This window comes from Camelus dromedarius, chromosome 13, assembly GCF_036321535.1.
Source record: "Camelus dromedarius isolate mCamDro1 chromosome 13, mCamDro1.pat, whole genome shotgun sequence".
Taxonomy (NCBI): domain Eukaryota; kingdom Metazoa; phylum Chordata; class Mammalia; order Artiodactyla; family Camelidae; genus Camelus; species Camelus dromedarius.
In genome coordinates, this window is record NC_087448.1 from 55,101,699 (window position 1) to 55,123,039 (window position 21,341).

At 34.8% G+C, this 21,341-nt stretch overlaps 1 protein-coding gene across 1 annotated transcript in view; it reads left to right on the forward strand.

The window, feature by feature from the left end:
* Window positions 1-21,341, forward strand: part of RB1 (RB transcriptional corepressor 1) — a 106,996-nt gene that overhangs the window by 5,650 nt on the left and 80,005 nt on the right. Inside the window, 1 exon segment of the mRNA XM_031466439.2 lies at window positions 18,940-19,055. Coding sequence (XP_031322299.2) covers window positions 18,940-19,055 — 116 coding nt within the window.

Here is a 21,341-nt window from a genome sequence, read left to right on the forward strand (position 1 = left end):
GAGGGTTGGCCTGATCACTTAACTTTCTACTATACAGTAATTTCTAAGGGAGAATGTGACACTGTGTGCTGAGAAGTGAATGAATGACAAAATGAACCTGTTTCTGATGCATCTATTCTAGTTGCAGTTGGCTATCTTCTTTGAAACAAGAAGAGAAATGTGGTAACTCAGGCACGTTTTGGCAACTGAAAATAGATGTTTATTGGAATAGGGGGTGGCTTAAGAGCAAGGGTTTGTCATCAGACTGGACTAACTCAAGTCTCAGATCTACCATTTACTGGCTCCATGATCTTAAACAAGTTACTTAAAATCTTCAAGCCTCAGTTTTCTTATTTGAAAATGGGACTAAGAGTAATTTCTGGATCTTGGAGTTATTTTGTGGATTAAATTCATATGAAACACTTACTAGTGTAAATGAGTGCCTGTATGAGGTTGTGCAAGTAGAATTATTTGACTTAAGAACTACTGCAGAAAATCTTGTATTAATATAATTTTTTAGGAGAACTTGAGAATCAGTAAAAATGGTTGAATTTTTTAATGGATTTGTAGTGATTTTGATGTACGTTTCCTAACATTCACATTATTCAGTTTTTGAGTCAGAAAAGTTGTTTATGCATACATGAAAGTATAAATTAATCCTTTTAAAAGAAAGGTTTGTGGTAGTTTATCTAGAAATTTCTCCTTTTTGTATAAATGTTTAATGAGTGTGTAATATGTGATTGCTGTCATAAATTTAGATTGCGTTCTTGCTGCATATAGAATATGAATAAAATAAGGAACTTTTCATCAAGAAATTGGCCAGGAGTGCTTTTTGTACTGTGACTTAGGGTAAATCAGTTGTTGGAGTTTTGGTTTTCTTTCTGTGTCTTGAATGGCAGTGTGGTAGAATGGAAGAGGCCTGGACCTCAAGGCAAAAAACTTTGTAGTCGTAGTGTAGCTATATGATTTTAGGCAAATTGGTTAATGCTCCAGTCTCAGTTTGCTAATCTGTAAAGCAGAAATAATGTCTAAATGTCAACCTCATAGGGTTTTGCATATATTTGCATATATTAGGGTTTTTCTATATTTATGTACACACACATATGTTTTGTGTGTGTATACATCCAAGAACTTTGAAATTTATTACCTTTGATAGAGGCATTTTGTTTTGTGACCCCAGATTATTTTAAAGTGTATCCCAGATATGATGTTTCATCCATACATATTTCAGCATGTATGTGGAAAAATAAGAACTGTTAAAAAAAATGAACACAGTTCATCACACCTAACAAAATTAATGAAAGTTCCTTAATATCAAATGTCCAGTGTTCAAAATTTCTTGATTATTTCATAAATCCTTTTTTTTTCCAATCTGTTCTAATCAGGATTTAAATAAGGTCTATACAGAGTGAGTGGTTGATTTGTCTTAAATCTCTTTTAACCTGTAGGTTTTTACCTCCTCCTTTCCTCACACTTTCCTTCTCTTTTCTTTTCGTTTATTAGTTGAGGAAACTGGATTGTTTATCCTGTGGAGTTTCCTACTGTGTGTATTTTACAGATTGCATCTCCTTCATTGTTTAACATATTTGTCTAATTCTCTGTATTTCTTAGAAATGGATCTGGAGGCCTGGTCAGATCCTGGTTTGATATTTTCTGGAAGAAATGCTTCAGAGGTGTTGTGTATGCCCGTTAGTAGGCATATAATGTCTTATTATCTTTCTCTTTCTTTCTTTTTTTTTTTTTTTTTTTGATGTAAACTGTTATTAATGACTGGATCCATTAGATGAAGTGGTAACTGTATCTTTCTTTTTTCAATTAGTTGTAGTTCTTCTGTAAAGAGAAACTATCCTCTATCAATTATTCTTATTCTGAAGTTCTTTCAGGAAAGGTAGGACAAGTGCTTTATTCTTTGCTTTTACAGACTAGTTTTCAAACTAATGAGTTTGTTCTGTAATATCCTCCAAAGATGACCAGTGATTAAAATCTTATCTTTTCAAGTATTATCTTGAAATACTTGAAACAGTAGCAGTAGACCAGCTGGGCTGTACATGGACATTTCATAAGCTCTTTAACTCAGTGATAGTGTGACATACAGTTGACCCTTGAACAACGTCGAGGTTAGGGGCACTAACCCTCTACATAGTCGACAGTCCACATATTACTTATGGTTGGCCCTCCCTGTATGCGGTTCCTCCATTTTTGTAGTTCCGCATCTGAGGCTTCACCTAACCTCAGGTCATGTAGTACTGTAGTTAATTTACTACTGAAAAAAATCCACCTATAAGTGGACACACAGAGTTCAGAGACATGTTGTTCAAGGGTCGACTGTATTTTGTAATTTCAAGAATGAAATGTAAATGAGATCATATAGTATTTAACCTTTCAGATTGCCTTTTTTCATTCAGCGTAATTCCCTGGATACATTGAAGTTAAATGTCAGTATATTAGTTTGCTCAGGCTGCCATGACAAAGTACTACAGACTGAGCGGCTTGAACAACAAAATGAAAAGGCAACCTGCCAATTGGGAGAAAACATTTGCAAAGCTTATACCTGATAAGGGGTTAATATCCAAAATGCATAAAGAACTCATACAACTCAATGGCAAAAACCCAAACAATCCAATTAAAAAATGGGCAGAGGAATTGAATAAACATTTTTCCGTAGAAGCCATACGGATGGCTAATAGGTACATGAAAAAGTGCTTAACATCACTTATCGTCGTGGAAATGCAAATCAAAACCACAATGAGACATCACTCGTATCTGTTAGAATGGCTGTTATCAAAAAGTTGAGAAATAACAAGTGTTGATGAGAATGTAGAGAAAAGAGAACATCTAGTACACTGCTGGTAAGAATGTATATTGGTGCAGCCACTATGAAAACCAGCATGGAGCGGAGGAGGGAGAGAGAGCAAGATGGAGTAGGAGAACGCTGGGCTTACCGTCCCTCATGAACACATCAAAACTACAACTACATATAGAGTTATGTTTGATGAAGACCTGGGGACTAGCAGGATGGCTCTTCTACAACGAATGCTGTAAAGGAAGAACCACACGAAGTCTGGTAGAAAGGGAGGAGAAACAGTCTGGTTGGGACCCACACACCCAGTGGGGGACCCAGAAGAGGAAGGGGATGTCACAGGCTTGGGGATCATTGCTGGGGCGGGTGAGGGATTCGAGCCACATATTAGGCATTGTAGCCTTGGGTCTGACACAGGGAAGACGACCCTCTTAGCTGGTTTGAAAACCAGTGGGGCTCACCGGATGGCTGTAAGAAACCGAGACTCCGTCATGAAGAAGGCATGCACAGACTTGCTTACTCTTAGTCACAGCACAGAGGCAGCAGGTTGAAAACTTCCTGGGGCTCCAACTGGCTTGCCAGGACCGCCCCAGCATTCCCCTGAGCCAGCACAGGGCTCCTGCTCCAGCTCCTCTTGCTCTGGTGCTGGGCACACCCCACTAAGGCAGAGGCTGCTGATAAGAGTGCTCACACTTGGAAGAAGTGGAGCCTGCTTGGACCCTGCCCCTATCTCTGACCAGGGTGGAGGCGGCCATTGCCAGCATGTGCGTCAGTGCGTATACTTGGGAGGGAGCAACACCAGTTCCCAAGGGGAAAATGTCACTCAAGTATGTGTCCTTGCACACACTTGAGAGGGAGCAAAACTAGCTCCAGAATGGAGACTGCCATCATAGGAATGCATGTCCCTGCACACACCTGGAAGGGAGCAAGATACGTCAGTAGTGTGGCACCAACCCCTCAAGCCTTAACCCAGCCTTTTACCAAGAATTGCACATCAGGGACGGGGGACAGTAAAACGAGTATAGAAGTGCAGCCCTATGCCTTCAGGCCCTGGACATGCCCCATACCAAAACAGAGACTGCTATCACAGCTGGGAGAAACCTCTACTCCCTCAGGGCTCCTGCTCCAGCCCCTTGAGCCCAACCCCAACCCCTCATAGGGCAGTGATAGCCATAGGAGAAGTCCCGCTTGCTCCTGGCTCTGATTCTAGCCCTACCAACTGCAGCCCTACCTCCTTCCAGGTAAGGTGGTAGCTACCAGCACACCTTGAGGGGAGATGTGCCCGTGCTCACTTCAGATCCAGCAGCTCTCCCAACAAAGCCACTGGGCACATGCAGGCTGTCTAGGGTTGCTCCCACATAAGGACACTCCTTCAAGACTGAGAGAGGTAACTGTTTCACCTAACTTCGTGGAGACAGAGAAAGTTAAAATGAGAAGACAGGAATATGTTTCAAATGAAAGTGCAAGAAAACTCCCTAAAAAAAATCTCTAGTGAAACACAGGTAAATACCTGATAAAGAGTTCAAAGCAATAGTAATAAGAATTCTAACTGAACTGGAAAAGAGAATAAATGAACAGGGAGAATTTTAACACGGAGCTAGAAAACGAAAAGAACCAGTCAGAGCTGAAGAACACAATAACTGAAATGAAAAACACATGAGGAAATTGACAATAGGTAGGGGGATACAGAAGAACATTTTAGGGATCTGGAAGATAGAATAACGGAAATCATCCCGTCAGAACAGCAAAAAGTAAAAACTTTTTTTTGAGTTATGTTTTTTTCCGTGGACATTTCTGAGGACTCAAACCCCGCAAGCAGCCAGGGGTGACAGCCTCTCAGATTGCTCTGAGGGAGTGCTCCGAAGAGGTAGGGGAGGAGCCAGGATATATAGGAGTTTTTACAACAAAGACCAGGTAGTCAAACATCAAAAGATTACTGTTAATTAAAGAAAACCAGATATCACAAGTTAAGTAATTTAGCGCTTTTCTATGTATGGGAAGGCACAAAGGTCTGAGTTCACTGAAATCATTCCTTTGATATGCACTTTAGCTCTCTAGGGCCAGTCTCCTGTGCTTCCCATCCTGAGTCCCCTCAGGGGGCATCTTTGAGGGTGGCTGAAGAGGCTGGGCTGCCTGCTTGTCTGTATCCTGAGCTCACTGTTGGGTGTGGCGGTAGCAGCTGATGACCTGATGGCCACAGCATTCTTTGTTTACTGATATGACTTCCAGTATTTTTAGTTCACAGTGCTCTCCCTTGGTCCTAAATTCGACCAATATTTTGGGAGACGTTTCATGACCAGCTTTGTCCCATGGCACTAGGAAGGCTCATTCCTAGGTCAGGCGAAGATTCTCTTGACATGCCACTCAAGGTGCTAATTTTTGGATCAGGCCCTGTTGTCAAATCTGTCTTTGAATTTTTCATTTTAGCTGTTACACTTTTCAGCTCCAGAATTTCTGTGGGTTTCTTATTTAGGTGTTCTGTCTATTGATATTTCCATTTTGTTTATAAATCATTTTCTTGACATGTCTTCCTTTAGTTCTTTGAGCATCTGTAAGACGGTTGTTTTAAAGTTTTCATCCAGTAAATCTGCCATTAATTCTTTTTCAAGGGTACTGTCTGTTGGCCAACTTTTTTTCGTTAAATGAGCCATGCTTTCCTGTTCTTTGTATGCTTTGTCATTTTTTTTTTTTTGGTTGAAAATTGGACATTTGAATCTAATAATGTTGTTAAGTCTGGAAATCAGAATGTCCTCCCTTCCCCAGAGTTTGTTGTTTTTTGGATTTTATTTTTCATTTCCCCTTTGGTTTGATTTGGTTTTGGCTGTTGCGCGCTGTGACTGTGCTGGGGATCAGCCAGACTTAAGGTCTTCTCAGGTCTTTTCTGAGTCTGTGCCTTCCTTGGGTGTGCACTGTGACTTGTGGTTGCTTTTGAATGTCATAGTCGTCAATGTCTGGCTTCCAAAAGAGGAAAAAGAAAAATGAGGAGTAGTAGGGGAAAGGTGTCAACCTTTTGAATCTCCTGAAAGTCACTTCAACTATTTGCAACAATGGGGGAGGTGCAATGACAGTAGCCCCACATCTTTGCCTGCACCTCTGTGATGAGCAGCCATCAGTGATCAGAGCACAGACTGTGAAATGTGCAGGACTGGGACCTTTTTACGCACCCTGGCTCCTGCAGATTGTGTACAGGCTGCTTCAGGAACATGTGCACAGTTGCCTACCATGTGGTGACAGTTGGCCACAGGTACCTGCTACTGTGCAGAGCTAAAATTGACAGAAATTAACTATAATTTACCTTCTATGCCTTCCCCTGGAAGTTGCAAGGCTTTAATAGACTCCGGAGTTCCAGAATAGTTACATCAGACAGATTCTGCCAGTGCAATTTTTGTCTAGGTGGGGAGACAGGTTTCTAGTGCTTCCTACTCTGCCATCTTCCCAGAATTCTCTCTTCATGTGAATTTTAGGGTCAATATGTCGATTTCTTTTAGGAAGGCAGGTTGAGATTTCAGTAGTGGTTGCTAAATCTGTAGATTAATTTGGAGGGTATTGCCAACTTAACAGTATTGTCTTCAGATGCATGAGCATGAAATGTCTCTTTTTGGGGGGGTGATAATTGCATTATTGAATAAAGCTCTGTGAATGGTAGAGCTTGACATTTAACATTATTCATTTGCTATGTAACTATTTTTATGTGATTGCAAGGAAGCTATAGTTCAAACCAAAAATAGTTTAAACTGAACTACCTTCTTTTCTTTTGAATTTGTAAGGAGATGTAGTCACTTCTAGGTAAAACTCTTTTATCCACCAAGTTTATTTCAAATATACACAAAGCCCTTTCTGTTCCTGTATATTCTGAGTAGAGCAACATATATCAGAAAAAAAAATGAATACAGCAAATGAAATCATCAAGTAAAAAATGTGTCCAGTTTGCTTATATTTTGACCATAGGTATGGCATCAAGATTTCCTAATCAAACAATGGAGAAAAACCTACATGAATCACATAGCGAGTTGTCAGAAAACAGAAAATCCCTCAGTAACATTCATGAAGTTTTAATGGTCATGAAGCAAAAAACATTTTTTTATCCGATTTAATACTTTATTAAAATTGTTTTATATTGCATTTAATGACATAGCAATATGAGTATGTACATGTATAATGATTGACAGAATTATTTATGACACACACAATTTAGTGAATATGACCTGTTCAAAAAACATTTGTATTTATAATCTATCTACTCCCTGTGAAGATTTTCAAAAACATTTCTTAATTATTCTGTTTTCCATTCTGAAATTCAGTCTCTCAGGATGCTGGCTTCAAAGTCTTCACAGCACTCATCTGAAAATTTTTATTCATCCCTCTGTCTCCCCCAGCCTCTACACTTTTACTACAATGGGACAAATACCTTTATCTCACAGCATGAAAAGCTGTGTCTTTAAAAGAGTTTGTAATCACCAAATTTCTGCCTCACAACAGAACAGTATCACAGTAACAATTGTTGGCAGTTATCAAACCACTACAGTCCAACTGGCCTCCTGAAGCTGGGTTAAAGGCTGGCCTCTGCAAACCAGTCATGCTCTTCGCAGAGAAGAATAATGAAGTGTCTTTCTATTTATTTATATCTTTTAAAGTCTCTTTGAACAATATTTTTTGTTTTTAGAGGGCAAATCTTACAATTAAAAAAATTATTCCTAAATATTTTATTCTTGTTGATGCTATTGTAAATGGAATTTATTTTTAGTTTTTGGTTTACTCATTGCCAGTGTATAGACATACAGTTGCCTTTTGTGTGTTGGTTTTGTACCCTGCAAACTTACTGAATTCATATTTTAGTTCAAATAGTTTTTTAGAGTATTCCTTAGGATTTTCTATCTGCAAGATCATGTTGTCTGCAAATAGAGATTATTTTATTTCTTCTGTAACAATTTGGATGTCTTTTATTTCTTTGTCTTCCCTAATTGCCCTGGCTAGAACCTCCAATACTTTGTTATCTTTTTCCTGATCTTACAGGAAGAACATTCAACCTTTGCCATTACCTGGTGTGGACTTTTTGTAGATGCCTTTTGTCAGGCTGAGGAAGTTCCCTTTTATTCCTGTTGTGCTGAGTGTTTTGCCAAATTATTTTGGATTTTGTCAAATGATTTTCTGTATCTATTGTGGTCATCATGTGTTTTTTCTCCTTATTGATATAATATATTACATTAATTTATTTTAAGATTTTAAGCCAACATTGCATTTCTAGGCTAAGTCCCACTTGGTCATGGTGTGTAATTCTTTTCATATGTTTGCGGATTTGGTTTCCTAGTATTTTGTTGAGGATTTTTATGCATAGGTTCAAAAGAGATTTTGGTCTCTTTTCTTTCCTTGTAATATCTTTGTCTGATTTTAGTATCTGGGTAGTACTGACTTCTCACAGAATGAGTTGGGAAATGTTTCCTTTACTTCAGTTTTTATGGTTCAGTTTGATGAATTGATATTAATTCTTCTTTAAATGTTTGGTAGAATTCACCAGTGAAATCATCTGAGCCTGGACTTTTCTCTGTGTAGTTGTTTTAAAATTATTAATCTAGTCCCTTTACTTGTTACAGGTCTGTTCATATTGTCAATTTCTTTTTAAGTCAGTTTTGGTAGTTTGTGTTTTTTTAAGACATTGGTTCATTTCATCTGCATTATCTGATTTGTCAGCATGCAGTGTTCGTAGCATTCCCATTATGATTCTTTTTATTTCTGTAAGGTTGGTCTTAATGTCCTTATTTCATTCCTAATTTTAGCTTATTTGAGTCTCTCTTTTTTCTTGATTACTCTAACTAAAGGTTGCTCTATTTTTTTTTTTTCAAAAACCAATTTTTGGTTTAATTGATTTTCTCTACTTTTCTATTCTCTAAAAAATTTAATCAAACCATTTCTTTCCAAATCTTTTCACCATGTAATGTTTTATATTTAACATATATGTCAGATAACATTATTAAAGTTCATCATAAACTTTCATCATGAACTACTCAGATATAGCTAACATATAATTATATATAATTATTATAATAATATAATTGGACTGCCTACTTTTAAAATTGATTTTTCTCCATGAAAGTTTTTACTGTTGGTCAATATTGTTTACTGCACTGTATTTACTTCTTGACCCATGGAAGGAATTTTACTCTCATCTCTGAATGAAGACTATTTAATTTAATTTAATTTTGTGGTCACTATGAATCTTGTAACTGATTGTTTACTTTTTGATTGCTAAGTTTCAAGGCATAGAATGCAGTTTTTCAGATACTAACACCTTTCTTGTCATTTTCCCCCCACCATTTCTATGTTTGCCTTTCAGCATTTTAAAGAAATGTATATGCACAAACATTTAAAACTCAAGTATACTTATTTTTAAAAGTCAAATTTTATAGTAATAGAGTGCAAAGTGAATATCCATTGCTCTCTTTATATTCCCATCTGTGTAGATATAACCAGTGATAAACTCTGTGCTCATTCCAGCCCTCCAGTCCTTCCTCACCTCCTCCTACACACTCCGGCACACACACACAGAAGGATTTTTATTTTACCTCATTAAGGTCTTATTATATATTTACACTTTTTAACCAATTCATTACCAAGGTTTTTAGATTAGGCAATAGATTCACATGGTTCAAGATTCAAAAGAAATAAAAATGTGAACAGTGAAAAGTCTCTCCCATTCTTTTCCCTAAGCTACATACACACTTCTTCTCTGTAGACAGCTAATAAGTTTCTAGTTTTTGCACTGTTTTCTGCCTTGCTTTTTTCATGTAGATATATCTTGAAGAGCACCTCTCCCTCTTTGTTTAGCTTAATCTTTTTAGTGGGTGTATTTTCCATTGTATGGACATGTAATTTATTTATGTATTTCCCTGTTGACAAACATTCAGTTTATTTTTGAACATTTGACATTACACACCACTGCAATGAATATCTTTATATATACATTTCATGCACAAATGAGAGTAATTCTGTAATGTAGATTCCTAGACATGGAAGCGCTGGGTCAGAAGTCATTCACATTTAAAAATTTCAGAGGATTATGCTTTGCTCATAGAATAAAGTCTTTGCTGATATCTCACTTTTCCAGTGAGGTCTGCTACTGTTTACTACTGCAGTCTGCCCCTACTTCTCCCTCAAATTCTCTATTCACTTTACCCTGCTCTTTTTCTTAACATAGTGTGTATATATATATATGTATATATATATGTATGTATATATATGTGTGTGTGTGTATATATATATATATATATATATATATATATATATATATGGTTTGCTTATATATAGTGACTTTTGTTTATTGTCTTTTTCCCCCCTAAAATGTCAACTCCAGGAAGTAGGAATGTTTATTTTGTTTATTGATGTATTCCTAGCATTTAGAGTAGTGCTCAGTGCTTAGTGGGCATTTAGAAAATACTTACTTAATTAATTAAATGAATTAGAGAATAATGTCCAAAATTACACTTCCCAAAATGCCCAATTTCTTTACCCACATATTTTGAATTTTTTTTGGTCTTAAGGTAAGTTGATTCAGAATTATATATAGCACTCTGAAACCACCAAACTTTCCCCCACCTTGGATCTGTTTCAGAAAGTTTACCGAAGTTTGTTTATTAAATAATTATTTTTCCTAGGCATACAAAACTACCAGCCAGTGCTGTTTGTCATTATAAAGGTAAATTGTGTTATCTTGCTGCATTGAATTCTAGCAAAAGTGAGGTATTTTCTACTTTAGTTACTGAGGCATTATTGAAACTAAACATAGGGGTTCTTGTAAGGTTTTTAACATTTGGGCAAATTTGCCAAAGATTATCATTTTATGACTTGAAACCCCAAAAACTGTCACACCACAGGACTTGGTGATCAGTGATACCTTTCAGTTCCCTTCCAACTGATATTCTTTCATTCTGACACCAACTCATTTATTCATTAGTTATGTTTTCCTTTTTTAAAGAATTATATGTGATATTGGTAGAATGAGTTGACATGCAAACTTTGAAAGATAACTTTTATAATGTAATTGAATCTGAGTTGTGGGCATTGACCTCTTAATATTTTTTTATCTTTGTTTCCAAGAGTGGTAAACATCAGTTTCATAGATTTTTTTTTTTTTTAAACAGAAAACCCAACTAATTAGTGGCTGTTTTAATATGGTGGCAGTTTTCTCTCCTCTGGCTGCATCTTCTTGGGTGGATCATCTTTTGGGCCTTTGAGTCAATAAACTAAGCAGAGAGGTTGACTAAAAACTAAGTTCCAGGTCTGTTATGTGTCACATGTTGAGAAAGTGAGGTCGGTAATATCATTTCTTCATGTGAGTGGGTCATTTTTATACTCACTAGCTTATCAGTGTGTGCTCAGGAGCTCAAGAAACTATAGTAGAACCAATATTCTTACCTTATGCCTTTTACTTGTGATTCAGTTGAGCACACTAGGAAGAAAAAGAAATTCAAAAAAGTCATTCTGTCCTATATTGCGGGGTGGCTGTTATTGCTACTGCTTTTTCCAAAAATAGACATTTTACACCAAGTTAGTGCTGGACATTATACTAGGCTCTTGGGGGTACAGCAGTGAGTTAGATACAATTTTTATGTCTTCAGGGTGCTTACAGACTAGTTGAGATATGGACAATTGAACAAACAAGTAAACTGAACTTAAGTTTACTTAAGTGCTTAAACAAGCCTATCCACTGAGCTCAGTAGAAGTTCCTAAGGGAGGGAGCCCCTGGTGCTCATCTCTTGGGCAGGAGGCCAGATGAATCTGGGCTTGTCAGGTACGTATATTTCTGGGAGTAGAGTCAACTCTCTTCCCCCAAAAGGCATTGTGTAGCTAGGTGGCTAATTCAGCTGATGTTTAACCCTGCATGTTGTATCAAAAACACGATTTAATACAAGTAAGGTTAGCTTTTGCATTCTTCTTCTTGGCCCTGCCACTCTTGCCCCTTGCTTCGTCTGAGCACATCAAAGAACTTTCTTAACACTAACTGCTGTCAGCTAATATTACACAAATGAGAGGGAAGATTTTCTGGCATATTAGCATGTTACCCCTTTTGTTCCTACATTTAACCTTGGTGAGGATGAAATCCAGGAGTGGAAGATAAAGGCAGCTCTTATCCCCTCTATTTCTCTAATACATTTAGTTTGTAACTTTATTGCTAATCACTCATTACAGTCTCATAAGTCAAGTGTAAGAATCTATTCTTTTGACCCTGAGATAAAGAGCGTATTTCTTATGGCTTATTTCCATCTTGGTCATGGCTGATATTTTAAAAAGTGAAAATGAGAGATAATAGTATTTTTAACTTTTAAAATTGCAGTTTAAATTCATATTAGTTACGATAGCATGAATAGTAAGATAACCTCATTTTCTGCTGTTTCCAAGATGATTTATGTCACCACTTGGTGGCGTTCTTTTATAAGTTAGTACATTGTAAAAAAGCAAGTACAAATCATCACTAATTTGGGGTTACCAGTTGGGTGGTTCAAGTGAACTAAACTAAATGGTCACTTAATAGGTAACCTCTTCAAGGGTTGATTGTAGATTTTGATTTAAACTACAATATATGTAAAAAGTTTTAATGTTTTAAAGATTTTTCTCGAGTATTCCTAGTTTTTTTCTCTCCTACTTTATGTCAATTTAGTACTTTTTTATTGACTTATTTTCTCCTCTATTATTGTAGGTAATTTAGAAAATGTATCAAGGATTAATGAAGAAAATAAAACCGTTTGTAATCCTACCACCTAGAGATAATAATTAACATTTTGATATATTTTTGCCTTTCCTTCCTCTTAAAATTTTTTTTACAAAATTGTAGTCAAAATATACACAGAATATTGTATTCTGGTGGGTTTTTTTCTCTTAACATGTCTTTGATATTTTCCCATGTCCCAATTTTTGAAATGCTTTGAGAGTTTTATGTTATTCTGTAATATAGCTATGTTATAATTTATTTAACCATTCTACTCAAAGATATTTAAGCTTTTCCCACTACTTTTGCTATTATAAATAATTCTTTGAACATATATTACACTAAATTTTGACTCAATACTCTAGTTATTTTCATTGGATAAATTGTTAAATATAAAACTGAACTCTTAAGGAACTTGATGCATATTAGCAAAATGTCCTTCAGTTGACACTATTCTGAGGTTCAGTATTTTCAAAATACGTTTATTGGAAATTACTGTTTTTTCTTTTGCAAAATGCTTTTTCTTATCTTATGCCCATTTATTCTTCCTTTCTTTAGTGATTTTTTGGGAAAAGAATTACTTTTTCTCTGTTTTAACAATTTTTAAGTGCTCTTTGAGCCCATTTCATAATTGTCACCTAAATTTTCAAGAAAACAAGTCAGTTATAGATTTTAGGTTGAAAATTGGAAAATAAGACCTGAATCTTGAGAAAGCAGTCAGAACTGGAAAGCAGAATGAGATATGTGAAACATCTGTGTGGAGATGATGGGCATGCTGTCCAAGTGGATGAGATTGCACCCGAAAAGAGAAGGTGGTGGGGAAAAGTCCTTGGAGTTAGGAAACACTGAAGAAGTTGTGAGAGAGAGAAAAGAGAATGAGGATGTTAGAATATTTTAAAACCTAAAGAAAAACGTTTCATGACAGTGGTGTCAGATGCTGTATGGAGGTCTTTGTGGATGAAACCAAAGAAAAGGCCATTCAAGTTAGAGATCTTTGGAGACTTAGAGAATAGCCTCAGTAGAACAGTGCTTGTATAGTGGAAGTAAGTGCTCAGTGGATGCGGTATGTCTGTCCTGTGAGAGTGTATTTGGTGAGCATGTGTGTGTGAATAGTGAAAACAGTGAGAGGTTTGTATGTGTAGTTGGGACAGTAGCTTGATAAAGTCAAGGGATAGGTTTTTTTGTGTTTGTTTAAGGTGATGTGAGCTTATTTGTAACTAAAGGGAAATAAGCTTTTGGGAAGAACTGTTAGAGAAATTGCAAAAGACAGAGGGAAGAATTAATAAACTAGGTCTCGAAGAAGATGAGGGGCAATGTGATCCAAAGTGGGAGGTAGGGAGGGGTTAGATTTATTAATTTGAGAGTGGAAGAGAATGTCCTTTTGTCAAAATCAGAAGAGAAGAGGAACTTAAAGATGCAGAGACATTTGGAGGACTGGAAGCTATGGTAATTAGAGATTATTTGATATGGAGAAAATAGTTGAGGCTTTTGGCATTGTGATCCTTAAACCTTCTCAACAAAATAGAAATGAATAGTATAGAATAGTAAAATAATTAAGAGTACAGGACCCTTGGTGGGGTGATGAATGAGATTATGGATTTTAATAGTCAAAATGTTAGGAACATCAATGTAGAAATATAACAAGGAAATATTCTTAAATAAATGGAATAATACTGAGTGTTAGGAAACCTGGATTTAGGTCTATAGCATTGACTGGCTGTGTTGAACAGTTCTCAACTTTCTAGTCTTTAATTTCTTAATCTGCACAATGAGAGGTGGATCAAATGACCTTTACAGATTGAAGAAACTGAACAAAAGAACAAAACATAGCTGCACTAATCAAGACATTGTCGTACTGATGAAAAGAAAAACAAATAGGTCAATAGAACAGAACAGAGAATACAGAAACAGAATCCACACATATATAGTCAGTTTTTGCACTTGGAGGTACAAAGATAATTTAGTGGAAAAAGGATATTCCTCTCAACAAATGTTAGAGCTGTTGGACATCCATATGCAAAAAATGAACTTTATTCCCTATCTCACACCATTTATAAAAATTAATTCAAATGAATCATAGACCTAAACTTGTAGAAGACAACATAGGAGAAAATCTTTGTGACCTTGGGTTAAGCAAAGATTTCGTAGGTAGTATCACCAAAAGTATCATCCATAAAAGAAAATAATAAATTGAGCTTCATCAAAATTAAACACTTAAGCTCTTTGAAAGACACTATTTAGGAAAATGAAAGAAAAGCCATAGATTGGGTGAAAATTTTTGCAAGACAGGTCTCTGTTAAGGAATTTGAATCCAGAATGTATAAATAACTCTTGCACCTTAATAAGACAAACAACTGCATAGAAAATTGGCAAGAGATTTGAAAAGGACCTTTGCCAAAGAAGGGATATGGATATTAAGTAAGATTTGAAAAAATACTCAATGTCATTAGTCCTTGTGAAAATGTACCAGTATACCTACTAGGATGTCTAAAAAACAGAAAACAACAAACAAATAAAAACTAAGTGCTAGTGAGGACGTGAAGCAACTAGAACTCTCTTTTGTTTCAGGTGGGAATGCAAAATGGTATAGCCACCTTGGAAGACAGTTTATCAGTTTCTTATAAACTTAAACTTACATTTAATGTAGAACTTAGCATTCCCCAACTAGATGTTTACCCAAGAGAAATGAAAACATACATACACTTAAAGATCTGTGGTTGTGTATTTAAGGCTAGGGTTAGTAGCCTTATTCATAAAGATGTCTTGAACTGTTAGAATAGATAAACAAATTGTGGCATATTCATACAATGGAGTGCTACTCAGCAATTAAAAGAAATAAATACTGGTAGATACAACAATGTGGATGAGTCCTCAGAAGCATTATGCTAAGTGAAAGAAGCCAGGAAAAAAAGGCTAGTGACTGCATAATTCCATTTATATGACATTCTGGAAAAGGAATTAAATCAGAGCAGTGGTTGCCAGGGTTTGGAGGTCAGTGACATGATTTCTTATGCGGTCACACACACACACAAAACTCCAGCATTCCTCAGCATTCTCAGGAATGGATGAGCGTGTTTGGTGTGGAGAAGGCTGGCTCATGATGGTGTTGAGACAATCAGTGGAATGAGTGCTAGATTCACTGCTAATAATAATGCTGCTGATACTGCTAGTTCTGATTCAGTGGGTCCAGTACTGGGCACCATGCTGATTACTTAAAGAGTATCCTCACTGTTAATTTTCATGGTGACACTGATTACACACTATTATCATCTCTATTCTGGTAGAAACTGAGGCTTAATTATATTTAAGCAAGTTGCTCACAGTTAAACAACTAGAGTGTGTATTCAAACTCTTGAATGTTTGACACCAAAATTCATGTTCTGAAGTAAATAATAGTCTAAGTCCCAGGGAGACAGGTAGTTTTTTGTTTTACTACTGTATCCCCAAAAGCCATAAAACCATAGCAGTTGCATGATGAATATTTCTTGAAAAATTATTAGAGGTCTCAAATTTTGGAAGACATAAACAAATGGAAAATGCAAAGAAAACTATGTGAAGATTAAAAAAACGTGATTTTTAAATGATTGCAAATATGGTGGTTAGACTGATGTTTTCCATTTAGACATTTATCACATCAGATGACTGTGTTGAATTATATTATTTGTGCTCCAATAAAATCTACTGTTTTAGAAAATGAACAAAATGATTGTAGAGTAGGATTTTGTAGTTGATTGTAATCTTCATGGCTTTGTAAATTTTTTCCCTCTAGCAAATCTTATATAAGATCAGATAAATCTGATATAAGATCAGACCAAGTGGATGTTACTGGTTACAACTAAAATGCAAGCTCTTTCCATGTCTGTACCTGTGTCTGTATGTATGTCTATATCTAGAACCTTAAATACTTTAGAAATTCTATTTCTAGGGATCTTTTAGTTGGAAACTGGTCATTTTCTTTCTATAAACAAAAATGTTTGTTTTTGCATGAATCATTTAGTTTTATAACATGATCTCATCTGTAATCTGGTTCCCTCTAAGTCAAATATTGATGATTAAAATATTTAATATTTAATAGTTTCAAGTTTAGAAGGAACATTTATTTTTCTACCATATATAAATGTGTGTAAAGAAGAAAGACCATTTTATCTAAATATATAGTTAATTGGCATGCAGCTAGAACAACAACAATATCAACAACAAAATCAACACGATTTATAAATCTTCTGAAATAAAGGCCACTCATTTTACTTAAGGAAAGTTCGTCAGGTTCTTAAAGATCAGAACCTATGTATACAACATTTTATTTAGGCATTCTATCATTTCAGATGAACTTGTGTTGAATTGTGTTGACTATGTCCTAATATAATTTGCTATTTCAAAAAAATGAACAAACAACATACTCAATTTTAACAAGCTTAATACTTCATTTCCCAACTTTAAAAGCATTAAAAAAAAAAAAAAAAGACTGGAATTGCTGAAAGAAAACACATTGAGAGAAGTTAGGTCCAACAGGTGATAGCTTGAGAGTGAAAAAGCAAACCAAAATAAGACATGACATGATAAGAACTAAGCACAAAAATTCAGATAGCATGTTAGTTTGGAGGTTGTTTATTATAGAGACAAACAACATTTTACATCTTAGTAATTCCTGAGAAATTGACAATATTAATGTAAATACATATATGAGTTTATGTTCATTCATTTTATTAAAACATACTTCGTAGTCATTATAACAGTCAAGCAACATATACTTTGTATGTTCAGTTTCAGAGATAGTATAGTTTCAAAGTCAAATTTATTGAGGTATAATTTGCATACACTAAAATCAACCAGTTTTAAATGAACAATAACTTTCTACAAATGTTATTTAACCATGTAATTACCACCATTAAGGTATAGAAATTTTTTATTACTCTAAAAAATTTTCTCCTTCTCTTTTGTAGTCATTCCCCAATACCACCACTCCTGTCCCCAGGCAGCCACTGATCTACTCTGTGACATGAAAGATTAGTTTTTGTCTTTCCTAGAATTTCATTCAAGAGGAATCACACAGCATGTACCTTACCCTTTTGTGTTTGGCTTCTTTTTCTCAGTGTAATAACTTTGAGATTTATCTATGTTGTGTTTATTAGTACTTTTCCTTTTTATTGTTAAATAACACTTCAGTGTATGGATATACCACAATTTATCTTTTTACCTGGTTTTGGATATTGGGTTGTTTCAGTGTTTGGTTTTTATGAATGAAGCTGCTATTAGTATTCAAGTATGAAGTTTCCATTTCTCTTGGATGTAAATATCTAATAAGTGTTATGGAAACTTTTATGACTTTATAAAAACTTGCCAAACTTCTTTTTCAAAATGATTTTACAATTTTACATTTCCATCAGCAATGTTTGAGTGTTCCATTACTTTTTTTATCAACCCTTGATTGTCAGTCTTTTTAATTTTAACAATTCTAATGGGTGTATGGTTGTAATATAAGTTTAAAAATATTTATTTCCTAAGTAGCTAAGATAAAGGAATAGTTTAAGTTGCATAGTGACAAGCTTTGTATTATCCATAAAATTTGATAATCTAGAATAATCCTTTTTTTCCTAAAACTTTTATATAATTGAGATTTCCAAACAATGTAAAATTTCATTACATAATTTTCAGCTCTGTTGTAATTTGCAATTAAGAGTAAGCAAATAGTTCTCACTGTTTAATAGAATATCAGATAATTTGGTATTTCTTTTGTTTTCAATTTAATATAATCCACGTTTTACCTACAAAACTTACATATTTAGGGATATATATTTTTAGGGGAAACAGTATTCTAATGATAATGAAAAAAATATTCAAATGATAGTGATAGCCATCATTCACTGAATACTGATTATACACCAGGCATTATGCCAAGGGCTTTATACATATAACCTCATTTAATTCTTACAAAGTGAGATATGTATTATAATTTTCAGTTTACAAGGAAAGCAATTATAGCACTGAGAGATAAGAATTTCATACGTTTAGAAAAGATTAATTAATAGATTGATAAAAGAACAAGTGAATTAAAGCTAAAGAAGCCAATCAAATAAGAAATTAAGCTTTTTTTTTTTTAAGCAATTTATGTTATGGAGTCTAAAATCTTTTAACTTGACTTTGATGATACTGGATTTTTGAAAAGTGGAAATACTTACTTCAAAGAACTGACTGACCCCTAGGTTTTTTATAGTAAGTTGTAATTTAACTGTTTGATCCTTCTAGTAATTTTTTTTTGGCCTTACAATATGAAATTTAAGGGTTCCTTTAGTATAGAATTAAATGCTCTTAACTATATGCCCTAGTAAAGATTTAGAAACAGATTTATTTTGTTATGCTGAATAAGAAAAAAAGTTGCATATAATACAGTTTTAACACAGTATCCCATATGTGAATGATTTAATGAATATTTGAACCTTTTTTTTTTTTTTGTTCCCAGGAAGGTTATATTCAAAAGAAAAAGGAACTATGGGGAATCTGTATCTTTATTGCGGCAGTTGACCTAGATGAGATGCCATTCACTTTCACTGAGCTGCAGAAAAGCATAGAAACCAGGTAAAATTTCTTACATCAGTATAGGCCTCTGCCATTAAAGAAAACTATTTCCGAACTTTTATTTTAATAGACTTTAGGGAATTAGTGAGAAATGCTAAAATTAAATAAAACACACATTTAGGTCAACTAGTGAACTCTTGTTCTCCATTGGAGGCCTTAATGAAGGTGTATTTATGCTGCACTTTCTTAAAAAAATGTAGCAGTTTGTATCCTGGGAAAATTTTCATTATGTCTCTCACTATCTGTAAACTTTCTTAATTGTAGCTGTTGATAAAGTGGACAAGAAAAGCAAGGATCTATGAAGTAGGCTTATTATATATTAAAACTTCTTTGTAAAAGTAGTGTGAGTCTATCTTAAAGGAATTCAGTTAAGATTTATTAAATTTTAAGGTTGTTGAATATAACAGATATTATAATTATATACTTTTTGAGACTGTATATTCAGTTGAGTATCCACTACAATACTTGCCCCAGTTACTACTTAACTAATATCTGTATTGAGCTTATAAGCCTCATAAGAGTTTACTAATTTGTTTGTAACAACTCAGAAGAGCCTTCTGGGACCTCCAGTCATTTCTCTTCCAGCGTGTTTACAAAATGTAAGATTAAATAAATACTTTTACCAAAAAGATAGTAGTACCTGTATGTTTTTGGATAAAGCCATCTAAAATTAAACATAATTAGGGTTTTGTGTAAATGAGATAAATTAAATTATTGCATTTTTTGGTAACACTTTTCCTTACTACCTCTAAATAAAATGTGGAAACAAAGGCCTTGGTGTTTGTATTTTTAACTTATTGAATTAGAATTCATTTATCTCTTTTTATATAGCTGAAAAATAACCTAAGTATGTAAGTAAATTCTACATTAATTTATTCATTCATTCAGGAAATGTAGTGGCCTCAGAAGATTGGAAAGAGTATGGATATTTGGGTTAAGATAGACTGGGTTTATTTTACAAGGTATATGACATGGAGCAGATTGCTTCTTCTGATTAAGCCCCAGGTTCCTAATCTATGAAATGAAAATTATTACCTACTTCACAGAATTATGAGGATTAAATAATTTACAGTGAATAGAGAAATAAACAGTTCATAGAGTCAGTGCCTGTAACAACGTAGGCCCTGGTGAGGTCTTGATCTCTTTTTTCTCTTTAGGCTCCTCACACACCCTTTTTCTCCACCTGCCCAGCCCAGAAAAAAGGGGAAGGAAACAAAACTCACCAACTGTTAGGCACTATGATACTCTACTAGGTTCTGTCTGTATCTTTTATCTATAAGATGAAAGAATTTTTCTGGTAAAGTTTTTCCTAAACTTTTCCCTGAGTGTAGAGCAGCACTGATTTATAAAATGGACATAATATCACTATATTTTGTAAAGCAGCACTACATTTATAAAATGTAAATAATATCATTATAATAAATATAGTAATATATTTGGTACAACTTTTCTTAGGGTGTTTCTCAGTGTTCTGATAACTATCCAGGAATGTTTTCTAGACCACTGCTTCTTAAATATGGTCCAGTGAAGAACTGGTTTCTTTCTAATATATCATGGACGGATTTTTTTTAAAATGTAATGTAAATTAATTATTAGAAAAATGAAATAAAATCATGCTAGACATAGGGCCAAATTTTGTATTATTAGATTCAGCAGGCATAAAATTAGTGTCAAATTGCGATAATAGTTTTTAAGTGCGATTCAATCTCTGTACTTAATTGTGGACTGGTAAACAGTTTACAGACCAGTAACAATCCAGGGAGCACTGCTGTAGAATACATAGGTACCTTCAGGTCTGTGGGCTTTTTATGCCTGTCTGCCTGCCTTCTTTCCCTCTCAGCTTCCTGCCCTCTTTTTCCTTCAGAGGAGGGCTACAGAAGGAATAGAGATTCAAGTTATCCCTAGGAAAAAAGGCTTTGTAGTAACAATTCACAGTTTTCACGGTGCTCTGTAGGTAGTTATCACCATGTATCTCGTAAAAACTGGCAGTGAGAGTGGTTCTGGAATAAACGCTGTCCTAAGGTTGATTTCTTCCTCTTTTTTTCTCTGCACATTGGCTCTTTTCATGCAACATCCTGACTGCCTACTCTGTATCACTTCTATTCTTCCTTTATTTGCCTTTCCACAAAGCTTGTCGTGGCTGCCCCAATCTCTTCTATATCAGTAGAACTTTTCATAACCTTCTTTTGTGTTCCTGCCCACTGCTAAGTAGCTGAAGCTTTTATTTTTCCGGTTCTCGGGATAGATGTCTAAGTGGTGCTGCCCACTTTTTGGAATGAAGACTAT